Source organism: Brienomyrus brachyistius, chromosome 1 (genome assembly GCF_023856365.1).
Source record: "Brienomyrus brachyistius isolate T26 chromosome 1, BBRACH_0.4, whole genome shotgun sequence".
Classification (NCBI taxonomy): Eukaryota; Metazoa; Chordata; class Actinopteri; order Osteoglossiformes; family Mormyridae; genus Brienomyrus; species Brienomyrus brachyistius.
The window spans coordinates 38,102,136-38,119,022 of record NC_064533.1 but is presented as its reverse complement, the minus strand read 5'-3'; the positions used below and the strand labels follow the sequence as shown (position 1 = coordinate 38,119,022).

The 16,887-nt window shown below is 44.6% G+C and overlaps 1 protein-coding gene across 7 annotated transcripts; it reads right to left on the bottom strand.

Annotated features, from left to right (window-relative positions):
* Positions 1-5,192: 5,192 nt before the first annotated feature.
* On the bottom strand, positions 5,193-15,792 carry arsh (arylsulfatase H). Of its 7 annotated transcripts, none has more exons than XM_049026008.1 (12): positions 15,527-15,792; positions 14,746-14,835; positions 14,599-14,651; positions 13,618-13,755; positions 10,605-10,726; positions 10,235-10,357; positions 9,506-9,929; positions 8,525-8,661; positions 8,011-8,145; positions 6,928-7,090; positions 6,446-6,567; positions 5,193-6,210 (listed from the first exon to the last, which is right to left on the bottom strand). In XM_049026008.1, the coding sequence occupies exons 3-12, from the start codon at positions 14,625-14,627 to the stop codon at positions 5,849-5,851; spliced, it is 1,755 nt and encodes a 584-aa protein (XP_048881965.1). In that variant the 5' UTR covers positions 14,628-14,651; positions 14,746-14,835; positions 15,527-15,792; the 3' UTR covers positions 5,193-5,848. The 7 variants fall into 7 exon arrangements, with proteins under 7 accessions (XP_048881965.1, XP_048882044.1, XP_048881808.1 ...); XM_049026087.1 differs by having other exon boundaries at positions 14,599-14,648; XM_049025851.1 differs by lacking the exon at positions 14,746-14,835.
* Between the last annotated feature and the right edge of the window lie 1,095 nt (positions 15,793-16,887).

Genomic DNA, 16,887 nt, shown 5'->3' with positions numbered 1-16,887 from the left:
AAATATTGCACCCACATTAGTGGCTCTACAGCCAAACTACGGAGCACTGAGATTAGTGCCTGTGTTTATGTCTGTACTGTGACCCCATCGAGAGGCACGAGAGGCAAATGAGGTCACATTTTAAATTAGGAATTGCACAGCACTCAGAGTCTTGGACAAGATCTAAGATTCTTAGCCATGCAGATCCATTTCAATATGTTATGAGTGGTTATAAGAGAGAATACCTGCTATTCCTTGGTTATTTTCATGTAGTACTGGGAGAAATTCATGCACATTCTCATCACGTTTGAGTTTCTAAAGCCTATGACTGATTAATCAGCAGACTGAGGAATGGGGGACATGGGCTTGATGCTATAAAAATTACCCATATGGCATGAACACATCTCAGACTATAGAAGTCATGCATATTAAAGTGAAAGACAGAACTGGGGCTGTTGAGAAACTCTTGGAGCATCATTGATTATTCACTGAGTACTGTGATTGGAAAGCTACCATTCAACTGTATTTTTAGACTGTATATTTAATGTTACGTCATTAGTAGCATTAGCCAAATCTCAACATGCATCGTGAGCCAAAAGTATTGTGAAGTGAGCAGGCTTCAGCAATTTAGAGGTGGCAGAAGGCAGTATCTCAGTTTTCAAAAGCAAACAGCCAAGTGTACATGACTTTATAGACAGATACTTTATTAACCCCTAGAGAGAAATTCATTACAAAATTCATAACATTATCCCCCCACCACCCAATTCATATAGGGATTCCTCCAGCCCTGGCTCACAGATTTCTGTGTGTCTGTAGTGTGTGTGTGTCAGTGTGTTCACAGGCCTGTTTTCTTTCCATGCCCTGGGGGGACACTCTCTGTAAGAAGCCTTCCCTGTGTTTAAATCTGTTCCAGCTGCATGGTCCTAATTGATGAACCTATCAACACTTCCTGTGGCCTGTTAAGGAGACCGACAGCGATCCAGCCACATCCACTTTTCGCCTTCTTCAGTTCGCCATTGGGTATGCAGAAATGCCAAATAAAAGCTCACTGCATAAGCAAGCTCCCCTTCAGCATGACGGTGGTTACACACATTAAGCATCATTACCCCTTGCAGGCTATGCACTCCCCCCATACCCCCAATGCAGTCTACATGTGCTCAGGAGTGGACAGTCTGTTCACACACATGAGAACCACACCAATCCTCCACGCTACAGGAACTTCCCGAGTGGAGAGCAAATGCGGTCTGCTCCGCTGTGAGACGCTCCTGTCAGCATAGTCCAGCCTTGTTGTTTTTAACTCCATAACCCAACACAGATGGCGTGTCTTGCAGAGAGACATTGGTTTGCAAAGTTCAGACCATCAACTGAAAGTTAAAACTTTTTAGAGCAAAAACTACTGTATAAGGCATAAGCTCAGTAATACCCTCAATAACAGTCCCATTTAATAACTATTTACTGTCTATTTGTAATTGTAGCTAGAAGGCACAATACTGGCTCACATCTGCAGGACTGTGGGATTGAATCCCTACCCCGCTTTGTTTATGGTATTGCTCAGGGTTCCCCAACTTCCAACGCCAGCCCAAATACCATATTGTCAGGTAAACTGCCTCCCAATTGATTGTGTTGTACGGGTGTCCTGCGTGGACTAGCACCCCAATCTATGGTGACCTCTGCCCTGCACTTCTTGGGATAATACTGGCTCAGCCCCATTCCGTACTGTATAAAACAGTGTTTATCACCTGAACCAACAATCAAGTATGAACCTAAAGCAACAAGAACAGCAAATATCTGGTACAGGTGTGTTGATAGCTGGGAGAGGGCATGGATGTGTTATGGACGACAGATGGATGGATGTGTTCATTTGGATTGCTGTCATAACATAAACCTCCAAGCTGAATTCGCCATAAGCATTACGATGCTGTCAGACCTTTAGTATCACCATGCCTGACAGCACTATGACTTACAGTCTCTGGTTAAAATATTCTGCTTAATGACAAACTCACTGATGTTGGCTGATAGGTGACCATCACAGGTCAGGGGGTGTGGCTATTGAAAATGTTCATTAATGACGCATTATTTGTTCATCAAGCTTTGATAGCTCCTTGTGAGACGTAATGGAAAATTAGAAGATCCTACTGCTGTTTTCCTACTGATCTTTCATGTATTTGCATAATGCAGTGAATTAGCTTCTATGCATGAGGTAGCAAACTTCAACAAAAGGTCTCAAATAAAGCACAAGCCAATTTGAATTGTAAACTATTCAAAATGTATGAAAGCAATGTCCCGTCTATAAAATATGGGTAATATTACACATATTCTAAGAAAAAATTACATTTTTCAAAGTAGCAAAAGGCTAATAACCTTTCATCTTGCATGTTATTTTTCATAGCCATATTTATTTATTTTAGTTTAAATGGATGTGATTATCACTAATGTGATTATCATTGTAGTGATACACCAGATGTGGAATGTATGGAAATGAGTCCTGGCTTCCTATGAATAATCCAGGCCAAGGTTTCTGCTCCTCAATATGGGTCATTGGGGCCTGGAGCCCATGACCAGGAAGCATAGGTCACAGTTAGGGGGCACCCTGGATGGGATGCCAGTCCATCAGATTTTCCATACCTAAAATGCAGGTGTATGGTTACAGTGATAACCAGTGAACCACCATGACACCCATCATCACCCACCATGACACCCATGATATAGAGCTGGAATATTCTGGAAGTTTATCCACAGAATCCAGGGTAAATGCTAGACTGATCAGCGGCTGAACTGCTGTTCCTGTGTAGCTGAACAGAGACATAGACTAACCTAAGCTTAATACTTAACCTGAACAGTTTAGTTAAAACACCCAGCTCTGTAGCAAAGTGAAACTAACAAGAAGTTACAGTGGAAGAAAGCCAAGCCCAAGAATAATTATTGAGGCATCAAAATTACATTTAGCTCTTGAAGTAGCAATGTTGTACTGCACCGCCCAGCATCTCACTTGCCAACATCTCCCAGGCATGCCTGGCACGGCCAACGTAACAATGCCAGCCAGGAAGTCTCAGTTATTCCACATTAATGAGGCCCACATCACTCCTGACCACATGAAAATGGGAGGCTTCAGGGCAGATGTGCTCTGCAAGCTGATGTGCTATGGGCGGGTGCCAAGACAAGGCCGGGCAGGGGGGGGTGGTGATTCTCTCAGTGACATTTCAAATCCCATAAAGTGAAAACCCCAATCACTGTGGGACAATGAAGTCTGAGCATTCTGAGCATGACAATGGTTTTGTTAAATTTAGATTTTCTTACCTTTAATATCACTTGAAAAGACTGTAATACTGAGGACTACGAAGTGAATAAATGGAAAATTAAATTCAGGACTTATGGTTCTTGGATTATTTCCCAGGAAACTAAGAGACCTGTTATTGTTCTCTGTCACAACTGTAGTCCTTCATGTGGCAGCCAACACTCCCGGTCAATTGGCAAGATTAAGTAAAGCCAGGAATCGTTCAGCATGTAATATCTACAGGCGCAGTGCTAGCAGGGAGTATGTGGCACGCCAGTGGCTCCTCCTCACTGGATCAAGGTTCTAATTTACTCCCAGGTAGCCTCGTGAGCCCCATTCCTCCACAGGTCCCTCCTGGAGGCTCAGACACTATCCCTGAATCGGATGTCCTATCACCACCTGCGAAATCGATAAAGCCTTGGTCGCAGTGCTTTTTCTCATCAGCACGGGAGCTGCTGCTCTCGGAATCCTCCAAAAACCAAGTTTTGTTTTTCAAATGAAATTCATGTCCCTCATGTAAAATATTATCTTCACACATAATCTCTTTGATAGCAAATGCCAATCTCGTCCTTCTGGGTTTTATACTCTGCGTATACTTTGTATTATTTACCTGGCTACAGCATGCCACAACAGGATCTAGCTAATAATTTGCATAGCATTAATTTTCTCATACTTACAGACTGCTGTTTTATGTTTAAGGATTACTGTATGTAAGGTGTGCTATATGGCCAGGACATGCAGCTGCTAATATAGTGTATTGCAGCATTACATTTCAATAATTCACACTCTCTCTGTGATTTTTTCCATTTTTACCTATGATGTACAGGTGCATTATCCTAAATGTTCAGCTGTCTTGAGCAACGGTTTCCTGCTTGTTATTCCAATATGATTCTGTTTATCCATTTTTGTTGCTCCATGTCTTTCTGATGGTGGACACATTAGCATGACCAGTGGCCTGCAGAAACAAGGATGTTGATCTAAGCTTATTTCCTACTTCCAAAACAATTTTATGTCTTGCTCCTGGGGATATTTTACGGTAGGTTACGGCAAAGGCGATTTATGGCCTGCAATTAACTTCAATGGGATGTTTCAGTTTGAGGGAGGAAAAACCACGTAAACAGCAGGGAAGCTCCTCAGAGACTGGGGGGGGGGGGGGGGTACTGATTTGAACCCGAAACTCTGGGCTCATAAGGAAATGGCACTGCACACCACTGTAACACATGTCCGACAAGGTAGTAAAATACAGGCAGTCCCCAGGTTACAAACAACATCCATTTCCCTAAGCCTTCCCTTAATCTTTAAGTTCACTTTGTAGGCAAGTCATAGCAGTAATACTACACTACCTCACAATTAATAATAATAATTCATATTAATAAGAATGACAACAAAAATGCCAGAGTAATAATAAAAGTAACTACATACTATACTGTACTTTGAGCCAGCAAACCAATGAAGCCGTGCAACGTTTTCACAAGCGTTCATTAGTAAGGAGCTTCGTATTTATCCCAAATTTTTTATATAATAGGTTTTATGGCAGTTAGTTCAAGTATGGATCTGTAGCATCAGTGTACATTTACAGGTAAAAATATATTAATACTATGTTGGGTAAAAAATAGATCAGAACTCCATTAGCAAGAACAGGAGCAGATTTTAAAACACCTCCAGTTCCTGTCACCTCCCTCATGGCAGGCTGAGCGACTCCTTGTCAATTTATTATTCTTGCAATGTTCTTTAATAACCGACAACAGACAAGCTTCTAGATTCTGCAGTCAGACTGGAGGTTAAAATTGACAGAAACAGTTGTGCTACATTAATTGTCCTCTCGATGGTTCACGGCTTAAGCTTAGCTAGGAGTGCAGACTTCACTAAGCTGTATTTTAAAGGTTATTACCTATCTGAATTTTCATGTACGACCCAAAAATCCACCACTTATGAGACCTTGCTATGTAAATACATTTAATATAAGTAGACCGTTCAAGCACACTAAAGAGAACAGTGAGTAATTGACTAAATTAAGAATATGCACAACATATTCAACGGACATTAGCTATAATACAAGCTCAGCTTGTCCTTGAGAAAAGGTGTGCATCATCGTCTTTAAAACCACAAATGAATACTAAGCAGACAAAATGAATGTGAATTTTTATGGGTAAATAGTGCCACCATGTGGAATGAAGGGCGTACAGTAGTTTGTATTGTCGCTGGAGAAAGACTGAAGAACTAGGCAAAGAATCTCACAAAAACACTGACAGAAAATTGTAAACGCAATTGCCAAATGCAGCCTTATTTTAATTCTGAACTAGTGTACTTCTTATTCTTGTATCATTTAATTTGTATTGTGTTCCTTTTTTCTGCTGAAGCAGATTGGCTTACCATTAACAGTCTGCTGACACCAAGCACCACAGATAAAAGAGCTGCAATGCTGTGTGACAACCCATCTTGTATTGCCTTGACATGTCTGAGGTAACAGTTTTGAACATCCATTCTCATTTTGGGGAATCTGCACTGGGATGCTCTTTCGTTCGTCGGAAGCCCCACAGCACAGTGATGCAGGGTTCCTCAAGATCCTCCTGTCAGTTGGGTTCCTCAGGAGCCTCATGTCATGGTAACATTGGGCTCCGAGCAAGAGCAGAACGGGAAGGTTCCACAGCAGGGCTGTAGCCAGGGCCTCCACAGCACGTTGCTCCAGCTCAGCTGGTTGGGGACCAGACTGAGTGTTCGGCTGTGTTCCTCCACTGCCTCCCGGACCCTCTGCAGCACCTCCGCATAGCGGGGCTCCGTGTCTGGCGTCAGGGGCCTGCTCTCAGATGGGTCCTGGGCCAAGTCGAACAGCAGTGGGGGGTTGTGCTGGGTGACAAACTTCTCGTGACAGAAGCAGAGCTTGGTGTTGTAACAGCCTCCAGCCCCCGGGGGCCAAAAGTTGGGTGTGAAGAAGTGAACTTTGAAAACCGCATCACCTGAGTGAAACATGGCAGGGATGAGGATCTTCCACACTGCTATAGCATCACAGCAGCCATGTGGGGTGGCATACAGGACATGTGGTTTTTTAAGGGGGTCAAACACATGAAAGCAGCTCAGTAATCACAGTGACTACAGAAATATATCAACAACAGCAGTCTGGGCATTTAATCTCTGCAACACACCGACTGAACCACATGGTTTTCATTAGAGTGAAGGCCGAGTAGAGCTCACTGTCTCGGGGGTGCCAGCGCACAGCGTTCAGGTACGCTCCGCAGTAGTGGAACATGAACTCGTGCTTGGATCTCCGGACTCGCCCTTCCATGAGGGGCATCAGGTCGTGGCCGTCCAGGAATCTGAAAGCAGGGAAAACCGGGAAGGTAAAAAAGGTTTACATACCAGGAAAATAAAAATATAACAAGATCCATCCATCCATCTTCTATACCCGCTTGTCCTACACAGGGCTATAGGGGTCCAGAGCATATATACTGCTGTCAGGAAAGAAACCAAATGGAGGGGTGAGTGTGATGTGGCATCAGCGATGTGTGACCTAAGACCTAAGGCAGCTGAGAGTAGGAAGTAGTCACATCTTCCACACTGCTGGTGATGTGGCGGATTGTCAGAGCCAAAGTGATGCATAGGGGAATATGCGCAAAGTATTCAATAATAGGGGAGGCTGGTCCACTGGAAACGATTCCCCCTCCACACCCCCTCACCTGTCTCTTGGTAGCTCCCCCCCTGCCAGGCCAACCACCGTGGGAAAGACGTCCATGAGGCTGGTAGGCTCATCGATCACCTCTCCGGCAGGCAGGCGGCCCGGCCAGCGGAAGAGGCCCGGCACGCGGATCCCGCCTTCCCAGCCGCCCATACCTTTGCCTCCTGCCGGGACAGACAGGAAACCAGTGCCATCTGAACAACAAGTGGCCACAGCTCGGCTCTGTTACCATTCCAGACAGACTGCCTTTTAAATAACTCCTGTCAGACAGTCATGTATCCCTGAGATTCAAGTTATTTTTCCCTATTCACAAAGCAGCCGGATGCCATCTGACCTTCTGCCCAGCCTGTGTTACGTGTAGCTTTGCCACTGCAAGCTAGCAGAAGCTCTCTCCGAAAGAGCCGCTTATGAACATTCGTAAAATAAATAGAACAGACCAAGATGGCAGCGCCGAGTGGCTGGCAGGCTAATTAGTACAAGAGGAGCAGGAAACTAGGAGAGGCTAAGCCCCCCTTTTTAAAATATCCTGCAGCCGGAGGTGAGACACAGCGTGCTTTGTGGGCCATTCGCCCCACAGGGCGGCCCGGCTCGAGGGCAAAGCGCAGCCTTCATTATGCGCACCCCCCTCCAACCCACTCGGCCGAGGCTTCTCTGAGGTCTGTTTCATGGTTCATGTTTGTCATTTGGAGACAAACTGGGAAATATTTCAGGCAGCTGCTAACTGAGAGCCAGTCCATGGTCAGTCATTAAGTGGGTCAGCCTCAGCAGAACCTAAGTAGCTGGAACAGCCTTGGAGACCAAGGTCTGATGGCTACTGCAATGCTTTGCTGGTCATCTGCATTTCCATAACAGACAACACGTCTCATCAAAGAATCTGAGCTTCCAAAAGGGAGCCAGTGTTCCAGAAATTGGTCCGATTTTTGCAAAATAAATGCCGTCCTGTCCCTAATACAATGGTACAGTGAGAATAATGACTTCCTTTGCTGTACATGAAAATTAAATTCTTACATCAAGACATTAGCCATGTCAGAGGACCCAGTTGAGAACAACATTCCACATTTTGCTTAAACCTGCTTTTGTTTACCTTTGTAAATGCCATTCCAGCCTCCCTTTTGGCCACGGTGATCTGACACCTCTATATGTCCTCCATGATCAGAAGTGAAATATATTAGTGTCTTCCTGGAGAGGTTAAGTTTCTCAACAGTTTCCACAATTCTACCTGAACAGGGAGCAAGGGGAGACAAAGGAGATACTGAGCATGTGACAAGCAAGGAGCCCTACATCATAAGGCTAATAGAGGCACCACCAAATCCAGCCACCCTCTTCTGTTGGCACAGCCACTGATATCAACCTAGGAAGAGGGGGCCGGACAGGAAAATTACAAATCAAGTACAATTTGGATTCTGAGCTTGTAGCCAGTGCTTCTGTCAGTATATATGTGACCCATCACCACGAAATGAGTCTTATGGGTGCAGTTCTGTCAGTGCGACTTAAGACTCATTTCGTAGCGACGGGTCACATATGTAAGGAAAATCAGGCTTAGCTTGGGGGCAGCATTGCTTATGCGGGAACATTGAGTTGTCAAAGGGAAAGCTTACCTGTCATCCAATCTACTTCCTCCACATTGTCACCGTAAAGTCCATGTTTGCTCTTCCCCACAAAGTTTTTGGACATAAACAGTGGCGTGTGAACGTGCACCAGAGACAGGAACAGAAGAAAGGGGTTCTGCTGGTTTCTGTGAGGAGAAAGAAGTATAAAACCAAGCAACATTTGCTGCATAGAAAAAACAATGCTTGTTTCAAAAGAATATGGATACAAAACTTGCTGGGCTGTGAATTGGCAAGAATCTGACAATACAATTTGTATCATAACACAAGGGCTGCGATTCAATATATTGTCATATATTGCACTTTCTGAAATCTAATTCCCCGCGATCCAGTAGGATAAGCGGTTTGGACAATGGATGGATGGATGAAATCTAATTTTACGAAAACTGTGATCGTATAAAGAACACACCACCATGTCCATAAAATCTGAATTTAAAAAGTTTACTTTTTTATGCAACCAGAACAGTAGGATCTGTATCAGCATGATTTTCTTACTGCCTTCTGTATTGTGGAAGGCAAAATGAGCCCAAACTTCAATTCAGTACGTCATGGGAGCCAGCATAATGCTTTCAGATTCAGCCATTGGTGGTAATATCACTAGCCAGCAAGGCTTGCAAATTCTCACATTAGCAGTGCACTGTTACATTGTGTCTTGTCTCAGTTTACGTTGTTGTCTTTCTTTCGCCATTTGACTGTTCTACTCCAACATAACAACACTGCTATCTAGTGTTGTTATGTTGAACCACTGTCGGCCACTAATCTTTGCATGTAGACCATTGATTAAAAATCGATACTGTGTGTCTGAGAATTGATACACTACCACAAAACATATTGCAATACTCGAGTGTACTGATATTTTCTTACACCCCTAAAAACTTGGTAGTTTTATTTATGGCAAAAACACAGATAACATTCATAACTGCTTCTTAATGGTAAAACATAGAGTTAGGGCAGCGGCGCATGGCATGATACCTTTCCAGAAACTGCTCGGCCTCATTCATAATGCGGTGTGACAGAGTGTCTAGGTTGATTGGCTGCTCGACCACCAGCTCGTTCCTCATGATGATGCAGTTCCAGGTCTGCAGATGTTTAAAGGGCACGTACCAGACCGCCAGTGCCAGGAAGTAGATGAGCATGAGCATGACGAACAGCTTCTGGTTGACCTCCAGGAGACCAAGGAGCCACACTCCTACCAGAGTGAGGATGGCCAGACCCAGCAACATTGACACATTCCACAGCACCACCTGCAGGTCGGCCAACACAGCTGTCTCCTCACCCGGTTTACAGTCATTGAAATTTGTGAAAGGAAGACCGTAGAAGTAGTCAAATCCATGGTTGTTAGGGTGGTGGCAGTGGTCATTCCTGCTCTCACAGTTTACACCAAGGTGCCATTTTCCTGAAATGGTCCACAGCACATCGACATCAGATTACTGACTGCGCACAGAAAGGCTTAGGAATTAACTAATATAAGTTACTGCGATAAGATATGGATGTCTGTAGCCCTTGATGGATAAGCATCAGTGTGATCAGAAGGTGGCCAGTTAAAATTCCATGGCACCACTGGGCCCATGAGCAAGAGCCTTAACCCCAACTGGTCCAGGGACACTGCCTGGAACTGCACTCTGATGCTCACCTGTACTTTGTTGTGGACACAAGCAGATCTGCTAAATACATATATGTAAATATTCATGCACAGCATACCTACAATCCCTGTAGTGTAACCCTGTTTCTGTAGGATCTTAGCGAACGTGGTCTCGTTGGAAGGAAGACCTCCTGCTCCACCCAGGAATAGAATGACCGGCACACGTCCAGTACTGCCCAGTCCTGGAGAAGAGCACACAGGGTTCTCACAGGACAGACACCGGAACGGAAGCCAATGTATTGCTTTTTGAACCCGACACCCCACAGGATTGGGTGCACACATCCCCCTCAATATTCAGATGTGCTGATGATCTCCACTCCCCCCCCCCCCGCCCCCAATATATATTATAATTATAGTCTTTGACTCCCAACGCTGTCTCCATGACTAAGGCCTTGGGTTTCACAAAGAGGCAACATGGGGGGTACATACCTGACCGAAGAGCGTATCGTCCTGTCATGAAGGCTGTTCTGCTGGGGGTGCAGAGGGGAGCGGCAGCAATGTGCTGGGTCAGCTTCACTCCCTCCTGAGCCAGCTGGTCAATGTTAGGGGTCCTAGAGGCAGGCAGGCCAGTACACAAAATCAGGCAAGCCAGTACACAGAATCAGGCAGCCACACAGAATCAGGCAGGCCAGTACACAGAATCAGGCAGGCCAGTACACAGAATCTTGCAGGCCAGTACACGGAATCAGGCAGGCCAGTACACGGAATCAGGCAGACACACAGAATCAGGCAGGCCAGTACACGGAATCAGGCAGACACACAGAATCAGGCAGGCCAGTACACAGAATCAGGCAGCCACACAGAATCAGGAAGGCCAGTACACAGAATCAGGCAGGCCAGTACACAGAATCAGGCAGCCACACAGAATCAGGCAGGCCAGTACACAGAATCAGGCAGCCACACAGAATCAGGCAGGCCAGTACACAGAATCAGGCAGCCACACAGAATCAGGCAGGCCAGTACACAGAATCAGGCAGGCCGGTACACAGAATCAGGCAGCCACACAGAATCAGGCAGGCCAGTACACAGAATCAGGCAGGCCGGTACACAGAATCAGGCAGCCACACAGAATCAGGCAGGCCAGTACACAGAATCATGCAGGCCAGTACACGGAATCAGGCAGGCATACAGAATCAGGCAGGCCAGTACACAGAATCAGGCAGGCCGGTACACAGAATCAGGCAGCCACACAGAATCAGGCAGGCCAGTACACAGAATCAGGCAGCCACACAGAATCAGGCAGGCCAGTACACAGAATCAGGCAGCCACACAGAATCAGGCAGGCCAGTACACAGAATCATGCAGGCCAGTACACAGAATCAGGCAGGCCGGTACACAGAATCAGGCAGCCACACAGAATCAGGCAGGCCAGTACACAGAATCAGGCTGGCCGGTACACAGAATCAGGCAGGCACACAGAATCAGGCAGGCCAGTACACAGAATCAGGCAGCCACACAGAATCAGGCAGGCCAGTGCACAGAATCAGGCAGCCACACAGAATCAGGCAGGCCAGTACACAGAATCATGCAGGCCAGTACACAGAATCATGCAGGCCAGTACACAGAATCAGGCAGGCTGGTACACAGAATCAGGCAGCCACACAGAATCAGGCAGGCCAGTACACAGAATCATGCAGGCCAGTACACAGAATCAGGCAGGCCGGTACACAGAATCAGGCAGCCACACAGAATCAGGCAGTCCAGTACACAGAATCAGGCTGGCCGGTACACAGAATCAGGCAGGCACACAGAATCAGGCAGGCCAGTACACAGAATCAGGCAGCCACACAGAATCAGGCAGGCCAGTACACAGAATCAGGCAGCCACACAGAATCAGGCAGGCCAGTACACAGAATCAGGCAGCCACACAGAATCAGGCAGGCCAGTACACAGAATCATGCAGGCCAGTACACAGAATCAGGCAGGCCGGTACACAGAATCAGGCAGGCCAGTACACAGAATCAGGCTGGCCGGTACACAGAATCAGGCAGGCACACAGAATCAGGCAGGCCAGTACACAGAATCAGGCAGCCACACAGAATCAGGCAGGCCAGTACACAGAATCAGGCAGCCACACAGAATCAGGCAGGCCAGTACACAGAATCATGCAGGCCAGTACACAGAATCATGCAGGCCAGTACACAGAATCAGGCAGGCCGGTACACAGAATCAGGCAGCCACACAGAATCAGGCAGGCCAGTACACAGAATCATGCAGGCCAGTACACAGAATCAGGCAGGCCGGTACACAGAATCAGGCAGCCACACAGAATCAGGCAGCCACACAGAATCAGGCAGGCCAGTACACAGAATCAGGCAGCCACACAGAATCAGGCAGGCCAGTACACAGAATCATGCAGGCCAGTACACAGAATCATGCAGGCCAGTACACAGAATCATGCAGGCCAGTACACAGAATCAGGCAGCCACACAGAATCAGGCAGGCCAGTACACAGAATCATGCAGGCCAGTACACAGAATCATGCAGGCCAGTACACAGAATCAGGCAGGCCGGTACACAGAATCAGGCAGCCACACAGAATCAGGCAGGCCAGTACACAGAATCATGCAGGCCAGTACACAGAATCAGGCAGGCCGGTACACAGAATCAGGCAGCCACACAGAATCAGGCAGTCCAGTACACAGAATCAGGCTGGCCGGTACACAGAATCAGGCAGGCACACAGAATCAGGCAGGCCAGTACACAGAATCAGGCAGCCACACAGAATCAGGCAGGCCAGTACACAGAATCAGGCAGCCACACAGAATCAGGCAGGCCAGTACACAGAATCATGCAGGCCAGTACACAGAATCATGCAGGCCAGTACACAGAATCATGCAGGCCAGTACACAGAATCAGGCAGGCCAGTACACAGAATCAGGCAGCCACACAGAATCAGGCAGGCCAGTACACAGAATCAGGCAGGCCAGTACACAGAATCAGGCAGCCACACAGAATCAGGCAGGTCAGTACACAGAATCAGGCAGGCCAGTACACAAAATCAGGCAGGCCAGTACACAGAATCAGGCAGGTCAGTACACAGAATCAGGCAGGCCAGTACACAGAATCAGGCAGCCACACAGAATCAGGCAGGCCAGTACACAGAATCAGGCAGGTCAGTACACAGAATCAGGCAGGCCAGTACACAGAATCAGGCAGGCACACAGAATCAGGCAGGCCAGTACACAGAATCAGGCAGCCACACAGAATCAGGCAGGTCAGTACACAGAATCAGGCAGGCACACAGAATCAGGCAGGCCAGTACACAGAATCAGGCAGCCACACAGAATCAGGCAGGTCAGTACACAGAATCAGGCAGGCCAGTACACAGAATCAGGCAGGCACACAGAATCAGGCAGGCCAGTACACAGAATCAGGCAGGCCAGTACACAGAACACACAAAGATTCACTCATGAACATGAGGCCAGCTGGGTCCGGGTACCTGATAGTGTCATTCCCATAGGACCCAACGTCCCCTATGCCCAAATCATCAACCATTATAAGGACAAAGTTAGGCTTGTCATCATCTTTGGCTCCACTGGTCCACCTTATTGTGAAGAGAGCAACCACCAACACACACCTGTAAATATACAGAAAACGGGGGAAGTCAGCTCACTGAAAGACAAAAGGGGCCAGTGACCAAAAGGGGCCAGTGAACAAAACATTAGGAGATACATAATTTTTTAATTATTATTATTATTATTTTGTTCCCTTCTATATTGTTTTGTCCTTTATTATTTGGTTATATTGTAAAACTTGAATGTGATATCAATCTGTATGGCATTATTTGAAAATAAAAATTGTTTTCGAAAAAAAAAGGGGGGGCCAGTGACCATCCAGCATTCTTGTGGCTTTAATGTTCTTCCTTGGCTTTAAGGTGTTAATGTACCTATGCCTAGGCTGCATAAATACTGCCCAACAAAGGCAAAGCACCATCACTGCAATATTTATCAAAATGAAGTTATGCTCAAAACCAGGTGTTTTAGATTTTATTTATCTCATGACAAAATATCTATATTATAAATATAGTTCCGATATATTTCAAAACCAAGGTAAAACTGTTCTGGTAAACCTTGGGCCCTGTTTCTTAGTTTCAGTGTCAGCGTAGTTTGCCTTTGTAGGGCAGAAGAAACTAACTCACTTTGATTACAACATGCTTACTTCACAGTTAATGTAATAAAGTCTTGGTGTAGTTACTAAGAAAAGAGAAACTCCAGAGGCTGAGCTAATGTAATCAGAGGCATGTATTTTTTATTTATCGGCAGGTTACTGACCCTCTTATATGAGTCCTGTGAAAAGCACTTCATCCTCACACTGCACTGTGAAGCTTTCAGCATGATCAGTTTCCCCTAATGTTAACTTAACTGTGTCTTTGGCTATATATGGCTTATACATGACATTTTATAATAAGAATAAAACTAACCAATACTTTTGGTTCTTCAAACACTCCATAACACCAGTCCCTTAAGTAGCCTGCTGGGAAAAAAAAGCAAGAAATCAGAATCTGTGAATTAGTATTAAGAGATATGGATAAATTAACAACTTAAAAGACATTAAACCATTGACATACATCCCCAATACCAGCACCTCTTGGTTTTTCTCTTCAGAGTACCGGCACTTCTCGGTATCTGCTGCCACTAACTAACAAGAGGGGTCTTGTCTTTCCCCATTGCAAGCATTTGAGGAAATGAGTACACAATTTTAAAAACTGTCAGGACAAAAATACACAAATACATAAAACAGTACTAGTAAGCACGATTGCTTACAAGCTTGATAGACTAGTAAGCACGATTTACAACGAATATTTGCTTTACTTACAAATATTATGGACAAATATTAATCTTTTCACTGTATGATGATTATTCGTGTTTGTTGATATTATTATGCAAAATAATATATCTTCACTTGTATTAAGCAAACTAGATATATATCAAAATACATTTCCAGTTCACCAAATTCCTGTTACTAGACCACGTAGACCGGTTCTTTAACAAGAAAAAATGACTCAGTTTTGATATAAAGCAATTAAAGTTACGTAAACCTTAGGTAGGGTTAAACTGTCATAGCACGTACGTTCCGGAGTTTATATGTAGAGTTTTAAATTCTATAATGAAACAACGGCAAAAGCTCTCAGTTAACCTAACATGTTTTTACTGTATTCATTAGTTAGTTAGTTTAGTTTAGTTTAGTTTCACATTTATAAAGACATATACATTTAGTAGGTAACTGTCAACATAAGTCTATGTAAATCATTCCTGTAAGAGTCAGAAAAAATACCTTATGTTCAGAAGCGAAATGTCCAAATGTGAGATATAAAATCACTTATATATTTTTACAGGTGAAATACTTACCTCTCCGGCAACGTCCCAAGAAGAAGTCACTATGAACAGCTTTGGTGTGACTTTTGTCTCAGTACCGTAATCCTACCAATATGAACGCATAAGTAGACTGCGGCTGAGTTTTTTTTTTTTTTTTACCGATACAGACCTGCGATGTCGTCAGTATTCCTAAAGTTTAGCGTATTACAGATGTAGCCGCTTGAATTTTTCCCTCCCAGCCGGCTGCCTGTCGGTTGCCAGCCAACTGCCAGCCAGATGCCTGCCGGTTGCCTGCCAAAAGCCAGCCAAAGGCACTGACCCCCCTCCTTCTGGGGGTGTGCCTAAATTCTCATCTAAACCCGCCCATTTATTCACTTACAGGGTGTTACCATGAGATTTGTAAAGATTTCTTTACAAAAACACATTTTAGTTGTGGTCACAAGTTTACATACAACAGGTATCAACCAGAACCATTTGGTAGCCATTAGCAAGCCTCTGGCATAATTCTGGCTGAATATTTGACCACTCTTCTTTGCAGAATTTCTAGTTCATTTAAACTAGTTGGGTTCCAGGCACAGACTTGGCTTTTCAGCATAACCCACAACTGTTTTTAAGCTTGGCATCCTGATCAGGAATGACAATTTATATAAAAACATAAGAACATAAGAAATTTATAAACGAGAGGAGGCCATTCAGCCCATCAAGGCCATTTGAGGAGAACTGTAATAGCTCAGCAACTAATAGCTAACTAATTTATTGTTCTAATATTCATTTATTGTATTGTATTATTCCTGTAATATAATGTGATTGCACATTTTATACTTCAACGTTTAATCTGTTGCATGTTATAAACTGTGAAAAGGCTAGTATTGTGTCTTCTTACAGTTTTTTTTTCAATTGCTAAGACAGTACCATAGATTCTACTCTGTCTCTTCACATACATGATCCATCCTTGGCATTGTTCTGGAGAAATATCTTGGCATACAGCATTCATTGTTTGATCTTGTGTCAATTAACGTAATTTGTTTATTTTATGTGTTTTTTACAATCTATTTTAGAAAGGGTCTTGATAGTAATTTAGTAAAATGATATATTTCAGTTTTGACTGTTTTACTAGCAGTTTTAGGGTCAGTATGTACTTATGTGCAAAATGGCTTCTGATAAATTAATTGAAGAATACATTTTGAAGATTTTAGTTATTGATTGCATTTTGTATGAAAGCAAAGCAAAATGCTTAGCAGTTTAGTCCACATAAGCAAATGTTGTGGTGACTGTATGAAACGTTTTGAGAAAGCAACTTCAGTATTGCAGTATCTGTCTTAGCAATTGAAAAAAAACTGTAAAATTCACACTGCCTTTCCAAACTGATTAGTGTGAGGAGCAGTGACAGACAT

What these genes read in the sequence shown, in the direction of transcription:
- arsh (XM_049026008.1), bottom strand. Translation starts at nt 14,627, where the DNA reads ATGGAGTGTTTGAAGAACCAAAAGTATTG. An exon ending in ACGATACGCTCTTCGGTCAG is followed by an intron (nt 10,358 to 10,604) that starts GTATGTACCCCC and finishes GCTCTTCTCCAG; the next exon opens with GACTGGGCAGTACTGGACGT. An exon ending in CTGGAATGGCATTTACAAAG is followed by an intron (nt 7,091 to 8,010) that starts GTAAACAAAAGC and finishes CTGTCCCGGCAG; the next exon opens with GAGGCAAAGGTATGGGCGGC.